This window comes from Pocillopora damicornis, chromosome 2 (genome assembly GCF_964200805.1).
Source record: "Pocillopora damicornis chromosome 2, jaPocDami1.2, whole genome shotgun sequence".
NCBI lineage: Eukaryota > Metazoa > Cnidaria > Anthozoa > Scleractinia > Pocilloporidae > Pocillopora > Pocillopora damicornis.
In genome coordinates this window covers 31,407,457-31,422,456 of record NC_142671.1, presented here as the reverse complement: position 1 = coordinate 31,422,456, position 15,000 = coordinate 31,407,457, and the positions used below count along the sequence as shown (strand labels likewise).

Here is a 15,000-nt window from a genome sequence, read left to right as displayed (position 1 = left end):
TTCCGGCATTGAGCCGTCTTCGACGAACGGAAAGGATTCTGACAACGAGCCAGAACTTGCGGTTGAAGGAGATGGGCTTGCAGTTCCTCGATCATTAAAATTGTAAGTGCTAGGCAACGGATATATCCATCCTGGTGGATATTGAGGATATTGTTGCCCCATTTCATACGGAAAGTATTGGTTGCCCGTGCCTGGATTCATGTTGTTGCGAAATGAGAACGTGACCAATTTTGCCGCGAAGTCTATAGCATAGAGACTCTGCTACATATCACCTGTCAAATCATTTCCGAATTAAAACACTCTCGCTATTGTTTTCCAAAATTTGTCTCAATTTGGCCTGCTCCAGAGGTAGTCGACGGCATCTTTGAAGTTTGTCCGCCCGCGACCAAATTTTGTCCTTTGGTGAACAAACCGGTCGCACTTGGTTTTTCATTGTGATGACAGATTTTTGACATAAATAAACAGTTTTGTCCTCTAGTGCGACTTGGCCCTTAACACGAAAATCAGATAACACCTAAACAAACAATTTTAGCTACCGATTTCAGTGAATTTTTAAAGAAAAATTTTCTTTTAAGTTTTTAAGACAATTTGAAGATTCAACATACATACAACGTACAAAAATGCGAAAGTTACACACCACGAAATTGATAACTAGGCCTGAAATGAAATTCTATCTTGTTATTGATTATACGTTGCCTAGCACGTGACTTAAATCTACCCAGGCGGAGATCCAAAATGACGGTGGCAGGCTTGGCTTAATTATATCACTCAAAACTCGTTCCCGTTTGTCTCATTTGATAAAGAGGGAATCGTTAATGTTTTCATTAAGACAGTATTGCCTTGATTTTCTAATATTTACAACGAAAGACAGTGAATTTCACTTTTCACCCACATTTACTTCCAACCTTTTCTTTTGAACCAGAAACAAAAATGATAGACGTTTAAAACACATGACATCATCCACCTTGTCAAATGTAATAGCATGATCATTTCAATTGTAATGCCTTCTTATCCCAACGTTACTTTGTTTCTTTGCTACATTAGCGAACACTGAACTACTGCTCGTACTCTAGATATGACAATAAACCACAAAATTCCCTAAACCAGATAACATTAAACATAATCTAAAAATTCATGTGTCAATTCACGAGTTTGCTCACAGAGCACTTTGATTAATGTTCTTTTACTTGTATAAACATGAACCTACCAAATTTCGTACGATTTAGGATATCTAATCACTGTCTAATCAAAAGCACAGGAAACAATGAGGAAAAGTAGATATACTTTATACCTGAAATTCAAAGAAAGTGATATACTGAATACCCATATTTAAGCTGCAATATACCGTATACCCGATTAAAAAAACGCCCCTGAATACCGAATACACAAAAACCCTGGCCGACCCTGAATCAAGGCCAGAATTTTTCCAAGTAAATGATGTCACGAATTCAATCGGTCTGCTTCCCTAGTTACACGCACTGTTTAGGAGGAAAATATTATATACACCATGGCTGAAAATCATCTTCCTCAAGGAGATGACGTTGCTCAGCAGGAAAATAATGGCTTTGGACCACTTTTCAAACGTCGTGGGAAAACTGCTACATTCACTTCAGTTATCGCGGTTTTGATTATTAGCGCCATGCTATTCTTCACGGTCAAAGGGAAAGAGAAAAAGCTCCCTTCCCTGGAGTTTACAATAGCCCTGCAAACCTTGAGTGTCGTTCTCGGAGAAATGATACGAAGATTGATCCTGGTGTCTGAGGAGTTCAAACACATAAGTACGCGATATCAAGGAAACTGGAGGAGAATTTTTAAGGCAACTTTTACTATCGACTTTTGCAAGCGTAGTTTACTCGCTGCTATCATTTCCACTTTCATAGTATGCTGCCATCAGTTGTATGAAGGATACGAAATATTGTCTCGCCCAGATCTCGTCATTTTGTTTTTCCTGAACTCTCTCCTGGTTGGTCAGTTGTCGTACCTTGTGGGCCTTCGACAGCTCTCTCCTGTAGAAACATCGGATTTGATTGAAAAGGAAAACAAGAATGTAGCCGATGGGCTGGCTTGGGGCTACTACTTTGGTTATCTTAGGCTGGTGCTACCGAAACTGAAAGATCAGATTGGCAAATCAGAGCTTTTTCGTTATGAAATAACGAAGAAAAAGCTTTTCATTTTATTGCCCAAAACGTGCTACACCTTTGCTGACATCGTTGACGCAGATTCAAGGTTAACTTGGGTTGGCAAACTCCCAGAGCTTAAAATTAATAGGGGTGGAATTAAGGAAAGAATTTACAAGCATGCAGTATATAAGATAGAGATTCCCCGTCCTGATGGAACGGTAGAAGGGTACCACTTTATCTTGGAGTATGCCACGCCTCTGATGAACCTTTATGATATGTCTGCGCATGCAGACGCCCCCTTTAATGGTGAGGAGCGGGATCATCAGGTAGGCTAGTTTCTAGTATTTTCCCTTTGATTTTAATGGTGGAAGAGAATCCTGATCTGATCACCACAAACAATATTGTGGCTGATCCCTGGGTGATTGGGTCAATTTCTGCTGTGTATATGCCACTGGCCTCTTAGAACCCACCCTCCCCAAACCCATTATAATCTATTCTGTAGTCATTTGTAGATCCCATCTAAGGTGCTTTTAAGTGAATTTTACTTTCACTATCCCAACTTAGTCACTTTCTGTTTTATTTATCTGCCTTAGAAAGCCTTTTAAGTAGCTCATCTTAAAATGAATTGACTCATTTAACCACGAATCTTCCCAATTGGCCACACATTGTCTCACCTTAAAATCTGGAAGAGTGCAACCCCATTGTTGGAACTGTATTGAAATTGCAAACCCATTGTTAAATAGTAAATCCAGTAGTGAAAATGCAAGCCATCCAGTAGCACATCCCCATTAGCCTTTTATTAGGAAGTACCCCCCCCCCTTAGGACTGGTCCTCATAAATATGATTTGTTTGAGGTCAGATGCAGTCCAACTAGAACTTCTCTTCATTGTGACTTATAGGTGGTGTTATTCATCCGAAAATTGAGGGAAATTCTGGAGAACTCCGAAGAGTGCAGAGGGACTTATGAATTAGTGCCAATTTCAGGACGTAATTCAAATGAGATCTCAAATGTCCTGATTGAGATGCATAATGCTGCCAGAATGGACATTGACAATCCAGAAGCGAATGGAGTGCACAGACCAGAACAAGAACAGCTCTAAACAAAATAATGCTAACGTGGTGTAGCAAGTAACTCAGTCTGTAATGTTGTACACATAAGTTCCTGATATTTTACAGGACCTGCAATATAGTAAATGAAATATTCCTTAAGTGGTGCATGCAGGAATGAGGAGCCTTTGAAGGGTCAAAGATGTTGATTACAAATTTTATCTAAATCTTGTGGCTTATACTTTTATTTCACCCATAATAGATACCACTTGATGTGTTGGTTAAGGAGATTAACATTGTTTTTTAGAGAGGTTAGCAAAGGGATAGTCCTCATTTTGGAGATTTATGCTGATTGTGTTCTAAAAACATTGAAAGGCATAGCCTTTAATTTGTGTAAGTGGAGATAGGCTCTAGCCTAATTTATTTTACCCTTCCCAATAGCCTATATAGCAGATTAAATAATTTGTAGTGAGCCCTTAATGGGATAGTAAAGTAAACATGAACAGAGGTTTATAAAACGGGCTGAATAGTTTGGTTTTTCTCAATTGTCATTTTTCTTTGCTTTGCTCTGTGAAATACTTAAATCGATGATTGTTGTGCTCTCATTCTGTAAACATATTAACCATTTACACCTTTATATCAGTATGCATATTCTTCCTACTATTCTCAATTGCACAAGGAGAATTTGGGTTTCGATTGCAGCTTTTTAGTTTGGCATTTATTTTCTTCATTTCCATGGTCTTTATAATAAATATTTCAGCAAAATTACTTTAAGGAGAAATTAGATACTTGTCTCTCTAAGGATTAAAAGGGTTAAAAATAAAACATGACACAAAGCAGCTTTGTGTTAACTCTGACTGTGCTAGAATACCAGTACTTATAAGTTTGGGAGAAATTATAACCAACACCTTTGGTGCTTCTTTGAAGGAGAGTCTCCCCTTTCAAGCTTTGCTACAGGTTTAAGAGTTTTTTTTGTTTGTTTCAAGCCAAAAGCTCCCTCAATTGTAGAATAAGCTACCAATGAGATTTTACTACAGAAAAATCTTAGTTATAAATCAGTAACTGCTAAGAAAAAAAACACTCAGTGAAGTCCTCAGTGATCAAGTAGCCTTAATTGTAAAACTGATTTCAAAGACTTCATAAGGAGATGCCCTCTAAGTCTTCCAAGTACCCAAAGTACTTTTTTGTGTACAATATGTTCAAACATCCTTATTTTCACCCCTCACACAGAAAAGATTTTGTTTGGAATCCCCTCCCCCAGTCCCTCAGAAGAGATATAATTCCTCTATATATACACTTAAGCTTTAAAAATGCTCACCCTATCCCATCCCAAGTGGTCCTCCAGGGGTGGGTGAGGAAATTTCCTGGAGCTGCAAACAGTGGACAGGTTTTCAGTTCAACTTCATTCTGTGGCAATTCAACTCCCTTCATGCAGATCCTAGGTTTACTTAACGCCAGTGATATTCCACAGTGAAGGCTCAACAGGGAAGGAATAATGGAGCGAATTTAGAAATAAGCTGTACAACAAGAATGTCAAGATCCCTTCCCACTAAGAGTGATAAATTTCACTGTACGCTTTCAGTCTTTGCATGCCTCTGTATGCTTCAGTATCTCTCTATGAAGGCCCTCCCTTCCCCCCCAAAGAAGGTTGACCAGGCAAACAAACTAATTGCCTACTTGGCAAGCATTGTTATGAAACCTCCTTGTTATTGATTGAATATCCTTGGTTTCGACAAGCCCAATGTTTTTCACTTGACCTCAGGGCTTAATTATCAATAATTTGATTACAACATCAAAGCCTCTGTACAACGTGCAAATTATTAGTTATTAGAAAAAGAATCTGAATCTCAATGTTACTAATAATAATAGTATCAGTCAAGGATCGTGATAGCTCTTCTCTTATCCAGTACTGTACTTAAGCTGAACAATAACCTAAACCCTGGCTGACATTCTTTATCCAGATACTTTCATCGTCTAACAGAGTCACAGGACACCCAGGTTTTAGATAGTTTTCCTCCCGATTGTAATTACGAATCAAGGGCCGTGAATGCAAAAAAAACATTTGTCAATCCTTGAAACTTAAGCTGAACAATTCAACGATATCTATAAATCTAGTGGGAGCAGGTGAATTGTGTGGGAATTACACCTCAATTTACGCTATCAGTTCATGGTTGCACTCACAGTCCACCGTTGCTACTTTTTCACCACTCAGTCTTTATCATCGTTGAAGCACAGGCGACCCAAGCTCACGTCTCGAGAAAAAGCCAACGATGAATTCATGAACGCGTCACGCGTTGTGTGACTCGATGTTAAGTTACGGGAGGAAACGTTGAAAATTTGAACACGTTTTAAGGAATAGTATGGGGAACGAAATATGGTCGATTTACAACGATAAATATTTCGAAATATGAATATTTTACACGAAAATCAATAAAACTTACTCATGCCCTTTGTATCCGTCGTAGTTTCTGGCGATTTCTGCCGTTTTAAGCTTGCTTTACCATCACTGTTATCCATGTCAAAAGACGAAGTCAAGGCTGAACACTCCGATTTCTACCGTGGTCCACGCGGAGGTGGTTTGCGCCCCGAAAATCCTCCCGATCGGCATTTTTCTCAGCCACACTTTACGATCTAAGATCACTGCACCCTGGGACATGTCTCAATACCAAAACTTCGCGCGCATTTCGCTGGAAACAGAGCACAGCAAACCACAGGCGGCCCAAGCTCACGTCTCGAGAAAAAGCCAACGATGAATTCATGAACGCGTCACGCGTTGTGTGACTCGGTGTTAAGTTACGGAAGGAACCGTTGAAAATTTGAACACGTTATAAAGCATAGTATGGGGAACGACATATGGTCGATTTACAACGATAAATATTTCGAAATCTGAATATTTTACACGTAAAATCAATAAAAACTTACTCATGCCCTGTGTATCCGTCGTAGTTTCTAGCGATTTCTGCTGTTTTAAGCTTGCTTTACCATCACTGTTATCCATGTCAAAAAGACGGGGTAAGTATTGTACATTAATCGACCTAAAACAGATAAACAACTAAAACAGATAAACAACTAAAACAGATAAACAACGGACAAAATTTGAGTGGCGTGTGTTACCCGCAAGTTATGTAGAAGAATGTGTGGGTGCATTTCCCAAAGGAACGAAGGAAATATGATCCCATTTGGCACTTGAATTAAACGCCTCTTGATGCCCCTCGATGCTCCTCGGTGAACCAAGCCTGAATATGGAGCAAGCAAGCTACTTTTAACTGTCCTCCATGTTAATGATGGTATTCGAATTCACGTGAGTTGAGATTTAACAATGGTTCATATGTCAGCGTGCGTTCATCGAGATATGAAGCACGCGGGATGTTTGGAGAGCACGAAAGGTGCGTAAGAGTTGCTCCAGGCTTCTTGAGCGCTCTCCAAACTTCCCAAGGGCTTCATATCTCGATGAACGCACAGCTGACGTAAGAACCAATTGTTTTATAACATTTTCAACCCAAAGGAAAATTGTTTTCTCGAGAGATTTGTTTGCTGATGTCATGAGCGTGCACAATAGGAATATGAAGCACGCTCGTGTAATTAAATTTGATTAGACAAATTTACTAGCTCTGTTATAAATATCATTGTTAAACCTGTTGGTGACGTAATTTTTCTTTAATTTAATTAAGGTCAAACCTCGTGCTCGAGGTGGTTTCAACCTACGCGGGTTCCACGCGGTGTAGGAAACCAACGGGTTTTCCTTTCGGTTTTTCAGTCCTCTGAGATAGGTTTTCGAAACTGAAACTTACTGAGAGAGCACTTTCAATCTCCTAACAAATGATTTCATCACGCCCTATTTGAGGATACTACACAAGCGGGGGACAGCCCAAAGACAAACACAAGACTCTTGGCCAGTCAAGGCCAGAGTTTTTATTTAGAGGATTTTCCAGGTAAATCATATCGGTTTATGCAGAAGTTTTATGTCATTTGGCAATAGCATTAATAACCTCTTGATCTTCCTTGTTCTCTTCTATGATCCTAGCCAAGATGAAGGCAGAGCTAATTTTAACTGGCCCTCGCATAAATATGGATAATCCAATATTGAAGCAATAGCTATCATTAGAAACCCTGATTTAAAATTTTAATTTTTTTCTAGTTTCTATGAGGACATGCAACCTTCCTGTGAAAACCACAATTTTTAAACTTGATAGACTTTCAAGGAGTAGAGGGGCTCCAAAAGGTATAGGTTAGGGAAAAGTTTTTATTTTAGTTTTTCATTCGTGAGGGAAAGATCTCTAGAAACCGAAAGTTGCTGAAAGAGCACTATGAAACTTTGATTAACCCACCCCGTCAGGGGGATTTTCCCCCAGGGGTACACTTTATGAACACCCTGACGTGCTCCTGGCCAATCAGGTCCAGAGAATTGTTGTGGGGGATTACCCAAGTAAATGGCGTTCTATTTGAATAAGTGATCAGCTCTCAACAATTTGACGCATTTAGTGGTGGTCAACTTCACGAGTATTACGAGACCATCGAGAGAAAGAAATAGTTTTATCCACCATGGCAGATAATCGTATTCCCCGAGGAGATGATGTGGTAAAATTTCCGCACAGCCCCATACTTCATTATGCATTCAGTTCTTGAATAGAGAAAACAATGACTATAACAATACATTGCCATTGGGAAAAGAGATTTGTTTTACAATAGTATGGGGCTGTGCGGAAATTCTACCCACGATGTTGCTCAGCAATTACATTATGGCTTTGGACCACTTTCCGAGCTTCGTGGAAATATTGCTACGATCACATCAGCTATCGTGGTTGTGGTTAGTAGCACGATGCTTTTGTTCGTAGTAAAGGATAACAAAAAGAGAGAAGGGATTGATCTCCTGGTGTTTACAACAGCCTTGCTTATCTTGAGTGTCGTTCTCGGAAAAATAGTACGAAGATTGTGCCTTGTGTCTGAAGAGATTAAACACAAGCACGCGAGATATCGAGGAAACTGGAAGGATGTTTGCAAGAGGACTTTAACTTTCAATAATTCCAGTAGTATTTTTGTCGTTGCCATCGCTCTGTTCCTTGTTGGCAGTCGACAGCTCTCTCCCGTAGAGACATCGGATTTGAACGAAAAAGAAAACAAGAATGTGGCTGATGGGCTGGCTTGGAGCTACTACTTTGGTTATCTCAAGCTGGTGCTGCCAAGATTGGGATATCGTATTTCCGAATCGGACACATTTCGTCATAAGATTACAGACGAAAAGCTTTTCATTTTACTTCCAAAAACGTGCTATGCATTTGAAGAAATCTCCAAAGCAGATGACAGGGTAAAATGGGCCGGCAAACTTCCCGCGAGTAAAATTAACAGGGCTGGAATTTTGGAGAGAAGTTACCAGCATGCGGTACACCGCATAGAGATGCCTCGCCCAGATGGAACAGTGAAAGAGTACCACTTTATCCTGGAGTACGCGACGCCTCTTATGTCCCTGTGCGAAATGTCTGGTCATGCAAAGGCCCCCTTGACTGGTCCAGAGCGGGATCGTCAGGTGAACAAGTGTGATCTGTTGTGTGATTTTAGATATATAATAACAATTATTTGTTCTTAGAATTTCTTTTTGAGGTAGTTTTTTTTAATACCCTTTTTTTTTAACCCTTTAACTCCCAAAATCTGATTGTTTATTCCCTTTTCTAGCTTATACACATTTCCTTGTAAATTAGTAACAAGAATTTGGCATTAAATCAAGATAACAACTTCTATCTGATAAGTTTGAGTATTCTCATCAACTGTTTGCTGGATGATGTATGGATATTATGTGGAGAAGTTACAGGTTAATCACTACTGAGAGCTGAAGGGTTAAGCTGATGCTTACACCAACTGAAACCATTTTCGTTGTAACCTAGGTGGTGTTATTCATCCGCAAGCTGAGGGAAATTCTGGATGACTCTGAGGAATGCAGAGGAAAGTATGAATTGGTTCCAATTTCAGGAAATGACACAAACAAGATTGCGGATGTCCTTGTGGGAATGCACAGTGCAACCAACAAAGATTTAGAAGAGGAGACTGATGGGCAAACTAGGCAATAGAGCAGATAAGTGACTGTTGCTCCACAGCAACAGTATGGATGATGAAGGAACTCTGTTACACATTACACATGTATAGAGCTGTGTTTCTGAGTGTAAAAAAATACAGTGTCAGAGATGTTTGATCCTGATCTTAAGGGGGGGTAAAAGATCTTTTCTTAAAAGGGCACAGATGTTCATTAGAAATTTTGATCCAAGTCTTATGGCTCAACCTTTTATTTCACTCATAAAAGATACCAATTGATGTTGGTTGAGGATGCAAATATTGTTTTTTAGCTAAGGGACGGTCCTCATTTGGTTTCATGCAGGAATATTTCACACTTCACAAATTTATAAAGGAAAACTTCAAATCTCACTTCATCATTCCTTTCTGTAAAATTCAGGCATAACATTAATTTTGGGCTTTATAATTATACATCAACTGTAAACTCTCTTTAGAAAGTTTAATTTAACTGAAACAGCCTAACACTTTATTTCATGCAATCCCAAAAGATACCAAATTAAGGCAGCTGAAAATGTCACTTTCTGTTATGGTATAAACTCTGAGAGGCCAAAAATTGATTATTTGTGCTCTTAAGCTAGAAAGCAAGCATCCTAATGTAACTTAATATGTGCTCCAGTCCTTTCCTGGGCTTGATAGCTCAAGGCTTTGAGTTGTTTTGAATTCTTTAACCTCTGACATCTTGCAGATTTATGTTGATTGTGTTTTGAACAAGGAACAGCCTTTAATTTGTGTATGTAGAGAAGTTTATAGCTAAATTTAATTTACTCTTCCCTGTTGCCTAGCAGATGACACAGTTTGTAGTGAGCCCTTTATAGGATAGTAAAGTAGACATGATTAGAGGTTTATAAAACATGCTGAATAGTTTAGTTTTTCTCAATTTTCATTTTCTTTGCTTTGCTCTGTGAAATACTTGAACTGATGATTGTTGCACACTTATTCTGTAAACATATTAATTATCCCTTTACACCTTTATATCAGTATGCATATTCTTCATACTGTTCTCAATTGCACATTTCCTTTGGTACTGACAAGGAGAATCTGTGTTTCAATCACAGCTTTTTAGTTTAGCAATCATTTCCTTTACTTCCATGGTCTTTATAATAAATATATCAGTGGTACTACTCTAAGGAGAAATTAGATACTTGTCACTCTAGGATTTAATGGGTTAAAAAATAAAACTTGCCATAAAGCACCTGTGTGTTAACTTTGACTGTGCAAGAACACCTTACTTATAAGTTTGGGAAATATTATAACCAACAACTTTAGTGCTTCTTTGAAGGAGAGTCTCCCCCCTTTAAGCTTTGCCACAGCTTTCAATTTTTTTGGTTGTTTCAAACCAGAAGGTCTCTCAATTGCAGAATAAACTACAAAGATTTCACTATGGAAAAGTCTTAGTTACAACACTGCTGAGGAAAACAAAAAAAGGGGAAAACTCTAGTGATCAAGGTTCCCCTCTAAATCATACAAGTATCCAAAGTATTTTTTTGTGTAGAATATGTTTAAATATCCTTAATTGCACCCCTCACACAGAGAGGATTTTGCTTGGAATCACCTTCCCTCATCCCTCAGAAGAGATATCATTCCTCCATAAATACCTGTAAGCTTTTAGAATCCTCATCCTATCCCATTCCAAAAGGCCCTCCAAGGATGGGTGAGGAAATTTCCTGGAGCCACAAGGAGTGGACAGGTTTTCAATCCAACTTATTTTGTGGCAATTCAACTCCCCTCATGCAGATCCCAGGTTTACTTAAGGCCAGTCATGTTCCTCTGTGTAGGCTCAACTGGGAAGGAATAATGGAGCAAATTTATAAAAAAGCAGCACACCAAGAATAATCCTCCTTGTGATTAATTGAATACCGCTGGTCTCGATGAGCCTAATGTTTTCCACTTGACCATAGAGTTTAATTGTCAATAATTTGATTACAACATCAAAGCCCCTATGCAAAGTTCAAATTATTAGTTTTTAGAAAAATAATATGAATCTGAATGTTATTAATAATAATAACAGTTAAGGATCGTGATAGTTCTTCTCTCTTCAGCTTGACAATAACCTAGACCCTGACTGACATTCTTTATCCAGATCCTATCATCTTACAGAATCACAGGACACCTAGGTTTTAGATAGATTTCCTCCCGATTGTAATTAGGAATCAAGAGTCGTGAATGAAAAAAAGACACATTTATCTATCATTGTAACTTAACCTAGACATGTCAACGACATGCATTCAATCCAGTGAGAGCTGGTAAATTGTGTGGGAGTTACGTACACCTCAATGTACGATATCAGTTCATGGTTGCACCCGCAGTCCGCCTTTGCTACTTTTTCGCAACTTAGTCTTTATCATCTTTGAAATAACAGTCAAAACTTTAAGCCTGATGGTGAAATCATTTTTCTTTAAATTTAATCACGGTCTTTACACATATTATGAGAACCAACTCGTGCTCGAGGGGGTTTCAACCTAAGGAGGTTCCACGCAGTGTAGGAAACCAACGCATTCTCCTTTCGGTTTTTCATTCCTCTAGAAAAGGTTTTTCGAAACTGAAACTTGCTGAGAGAGCACTTTAAATCTCCGAATTTTCCCTCGCGGGGGCAGCCCAAAGACAACCTCAAGACTCCTGGCCAATCAAGGTCAGAGTTTTTATCTAGGGGTAATTCCCCGAATAAATCAGGTCGGGAATCAAATCGATCTGCCTACCCAGTGTTACGCATTTCGTTGTGACCATCTTTACGAGTACGTAAATTCTGCGTGTAGGAGGAAATATTATATACACCATGGCAGAAAATCATCTTCCTCGAAGAGATGACTTAGCTCAGCAAGAAAATAATGGCTTTGGACCACTTTTCAAGCGTCGTGGGAAAACTGCTACTGTCAGTTCAGCTATCATGCTTGTGATAAGTGGCGCGACGCTATTCTTCGCGGTGAAGGAGAAAGAGAAGGAGTTTCATTTCCTGGTGTTTACAGCTGCGCTGCTTACCCTCAGTTTCGTTTTCGGAGAACTATTACGAAGATTGTCCCTGTTTTCTGAGGAGTTCAAACACAAACGCACGAGATATCAAGGAAAGTGGAAGGGTATTTTTAAGACAACTTACACTTTCGATTATGGCAAGTGTATTTTAGTCGCTGCTATCGCTTCCGCTCTCATATTATGTTATCAGTTGTATGAACAATACGAAGTTTTCTCTCGCCCAGAATTCGCCATTTTGTTTTTTCTGAACTGTTTCGTGGCTCCGCAGTTGTTGTACCTTGTGGGTCTCCGACAGCTCTCTCCTGTGGAAACATCGGATTTAAACGAAAAAGAAAACAAGAATGTGGCTGATGGGCTGGCTTGGAGCTACTACTTTGGTTATCTGAAGCTGGTACTGCCAAAACTGAAAGATCAGATTGGCAGATCGGAGCTTTTTCGTTATGAAATAACAAGGAAAAAGCTTTTCATTTTACTGCCCAAAACGTGCTTCACTTGTGCTGACATCAAAGACGCAGACCCCAGGGTAAAATGGGTCGGTAATCTCCCAGAGCTTAAAATTAGTAGGGGTGGAATTAAGGAAAGAATTTACAAGCATTCGGTACATAAGATAGAAATGCCCCGCCCTGATGGAACAGTTGAAAGGTACCACTTTATCTTGGAGTATGCCACACCTCTGATGTCCCTTTATGATATGTCTGAGCATGCAGACGCCTCCTTTAATCGTGAGGAGCGGGATCATCAGGTAGGCTAGTTTGTAGTATTTTCCCTTTGATTTTCAAAGTGGAAGAGAATCCTGATCTAATTACCACAAACAATATTGTGGCTGATCCCTGGGTAATTGGGTCAATTTCTGCTGAGTATATGCCACTGGCCTCTTAGAAACCCCCCCCCCCAACCCATAATAATCTATTCTGTGGTCATTTGTAGATCCCATCTAAGGTGCTTTTAAGTGAATGTTACTTTCACTATCCCAACTTAGTCACTATCTGTTTTACGTATCTGCCTTAGAAAGCCTTTTAAGTAGCTCATCTTAAAATGAATTGACTTATTTAACCATGAATCTTCCCAATTGGCCATACATTGTCTCACCCCAAAATCTGGAAGAGTGCAACCCCATTGTTGGAACTGCACTGAAATTGCAAACCCATTATTAAATAGTAAATCCAGCAGTGAAAATGCAAGCCATCCAGTAGCACATCCCCATTAGCCTTTTATTAGGAAGTACCCCCCCTCCCCCCCCCCCCTTAGGACTGGTCCTCATAAATATGATTTGTTTGAGGTGGGATGCACATCTAACTGGAACTTCTCTTCATTTTTACTTATAGGTGGTGTTATTCATCCAAAAATTGAGGGAAATTCTGGAGAACTCCGAAGAGTGCAGAGGGACTTATGAATTAGTGCCAATTTCAGGAAATGATCCAAATGAGATTTCAAATGTCCTGATTGGGATGCATAATGCTGCCGACATTGAGATGCACAATCCAGAAGCTTAAATGGAGTGCACAGACCAGAACAAGAACAGCTCTAAACAAAATAATGCTAATGTGGTGTAGCAAGAAACTCAGTCTGTAATGTTGTACACATAAGTTCCTGATATTTTACAGGACCTGCAATATAGTAAATGAAATATTTCTTTTCTGATGCATGTAGGAATGAGGAGCCTTTCAAGGGGCAAAGATGTTGATTACAAATCTTTATCTAAATCTTGTGGCTTATACTTTTATTTAACCCATAATAGATACCACTTGATGTTGGTTAAGGAGACTAACATTGTTTTTTAGAGAGGGTAGCAAAGGGACAGTCCTCATCTTGCAGATTTATGTTGATTGTGTTCTGAAAACATTCAAAGGCACAGCCTTTAATTTGTGTAAGTGGAGAAGGCTATGGCCTAATTTATTTTGCCCTTCCTTATAGCCAAGCAGATTACGTAATTTGTAGTGAGCCCTTAGTGGGATAGTAACATAAACATGAACAGAGATTTATAAAACAGGCTGCATAGTTTAGTTTTTCTCAATTTTCATTTTTCTTTGCTTTGCTCCGTGAAATACTTAAATTGATGATTGTTGTGCTCTTATTCTGTAAACATATTAATTATCCTTTTACACCTCTATATCAGTATGCATATTCTTCATACTGTTCTCAAGTACACATTTCCTTACAAGGAGAATTTGTCTTTCAATCGCAGCTTTTTAGTTTGGCAATCATTTCCTTTCATGGTTTTTATAATAAGTATTTCAATAGTACTGCTTTAAGGCGAAATTAGATTCTTGTCACTCTTAGGATTGAAAGGGTTAAAAATAAAACTTACCACAAAGCACCTCTGCGTCAGCTCTGACTGTACTAGAACACCAATACTTATAAGTTTGGGAAAAATTATAACCAACAACTTTGTTTTGGTTGAAGGAGGTTCCCTCCCTTCTTCAAGCTTTGCTACAGGTTTAAGTGTTTTTTGTTTCAAGCCAGAAGTTCTCTTATTTGTAGAATAAGCTGCCAAGATTTTACTATGGAAAAGTCTTAGTTACAAATCAATCACTGCTAAGAGAAAAAAAAACACTCAGGGAAGGCCTTAGTGCTCCTTAATTGTAAAACTGGTTTAAAAGAATTCTTAGGGAGATTCCCTCTTCATCTTGCAAGTACCCATTTTTGTGTGTGTATGTAGAATATGTTCAAATACCCTTATTTGCGCCTCTCACACAGAGAAGATTATGTTAAGAATTCACTTCCCCATCCCTCAGAGAAGATATAATTCCTCTACAAATACAATTGAGCTTATAGAATGCTCACCTTATCCCATTCCAAGTGG

The 15,000-nt window shown here is 38.9% G+C and overlaps 5 protein-coding genes across 5 annotated transcripts in view; 3 read left to right on the top strand and 2 right to left on the bottom strand.

Moving 5' to 3' along the window:
- LOC149050846 (uncharacterized) overlaps nucleotides 1–489 on the bottom strand; it is a 906-nt gene extending 417 nt beyond the window's left edge. The window contains exon 1 of the mRNA XM_089197788.1: nucleotides 1–489. This exon is cut by the window's left edge and continues 417 nt beyond it. Within this exon, the coding sequence (XP_089053914.1) occupies nucleotides 1–201 (201 nt within the window). The 5' untranslated portion in view covers nucleotides 202–489.
- The window catches only part of LOC149050844 (uncharacterized), an 11,471-nt gene extending 5,600 nt beyond the window's left edge, over nucleotides 1–5,871 (bottom strand). Inside the window, exon 1 of the mRNA XM_089193362.1 lies at nucleotides 5,609–5,871. Within this exon, the coding sequence (XP_089049488.1) occupies nucleotides 5,609–5,684 (76 nt within the window). The 5' untranslated portion in view covers nucleotides 5,685–5,871. The remainder of the gene's footprint in view (nucleotides 1–5,608) is intronic.
- On the top strand, nucleotides 627–4,006 carry LOC149050845 (stimulator of interferon genes protein 7-like). The gene is made up of 2 exons (XM_089195910.1): nucleotides 627–2,446; nucleotides 3,020–4,006. Exons 1-2 carry the CDS (start codon nucleotides 1,508–1,510, stop codon nucleotides 3,218–3,220), a joined length of 1,140 nt encoding a protein of 379 aa, XP_089052036.1. The 5' UTR covers nucleotides 627–1,507; the 3' UTR covers nucleotides 3,221–4,006.
- Nucleotides 5,872–7,842: 1,971 nt separating the features above from the next.
- On the top strand, nucleotides 7,843–10,422 carry LOC149050843 (stimulator of interferon genes protein 2-like). The gene is made up of 2 exons (XM_027193823.2): nucleotides 7,843–8,691; nucleotides 9,047–10,422. Exons 1-2 carry the CDS (start codon nucleotides 7,858–7,860, stop codon nucleotides 9,227–9,229), a joined length of 1,017 nt encoding a protein of 338 aa, XP_027049624.2. The 5' UTR covers nucleotides 7,843–7,857; the 3' UTR covers nucleotides 9,230–10,422.
- Nucleotides 10,423–11,549: 1,127 nt separating this feature from the next.
- On the top strand, nucleotides 11,550–14,514 carry LOC149050842 (stimulator of interferon genes protein 7-like). The gene is made up of 2 exons (XM_089195912.1): nucleotides 11,550–12,939; nucleotides 13,523–14,514. Exons 1-2 carry the CDS (start codon nucleotides 12,004–12,006, stop codon nucleotides 13,688–13,690), a joined length of 1,104 nt encoding a protein of 367 aa, XP_089052038.1. The 5' UTR covers nucleotides 11,550–12,003; the 3' UTR covers nucleotides 13,691–14,514.
- Nucleotides 14,515–15,000: the final 486 nt, after the last annotated feature.

Bases quoted from the DNA above. Each gene is read 5' to 3' on its own strand.
- LOC149050845 (XM_089195910.1), top strand. From the start codon at position 1,508: ATGGCTGAAAATCATCTTCCTCAAGGAGATGACGTTGCTCAGCAGGAA. The intron at 2,447-3,019 runs GTAGGCTAGTTT...TGTGACTTATAG, and splicing joins GTGAGGAGCGGGATCATCAG to GTGGTGTTATTCATCCGAAA.
- LOC149050843 (XM_027193823.2), top strand. From the start codon at position 7,858: ATGGGGCTGTGCGGAAATTCTACCCACGATGTTGCTCAGCAATTACAT. The intron at 8,692-9,046 runs GTGAACAAGTGT...GTTGTAACCTAG, and splicing joins GTCCAGAGCGGGATCGTCAG to GTGGTGTTATTCATCCGCAA.
- LOC149050842 (XM_089195912.1), top strand. From the start codon at position 12,004: ATGGCAGAAAATCATCTTCCTCGAAGAGATGACTTAGCTCAGCAAGAA. The intron at 12,940-13,522 runs GTAGGCTAGTTT...TTTTACTTATAG, and splicing joins GTGAGGAGCGGGATCATCAG to GTGGTGTTATTCATCCAAAA.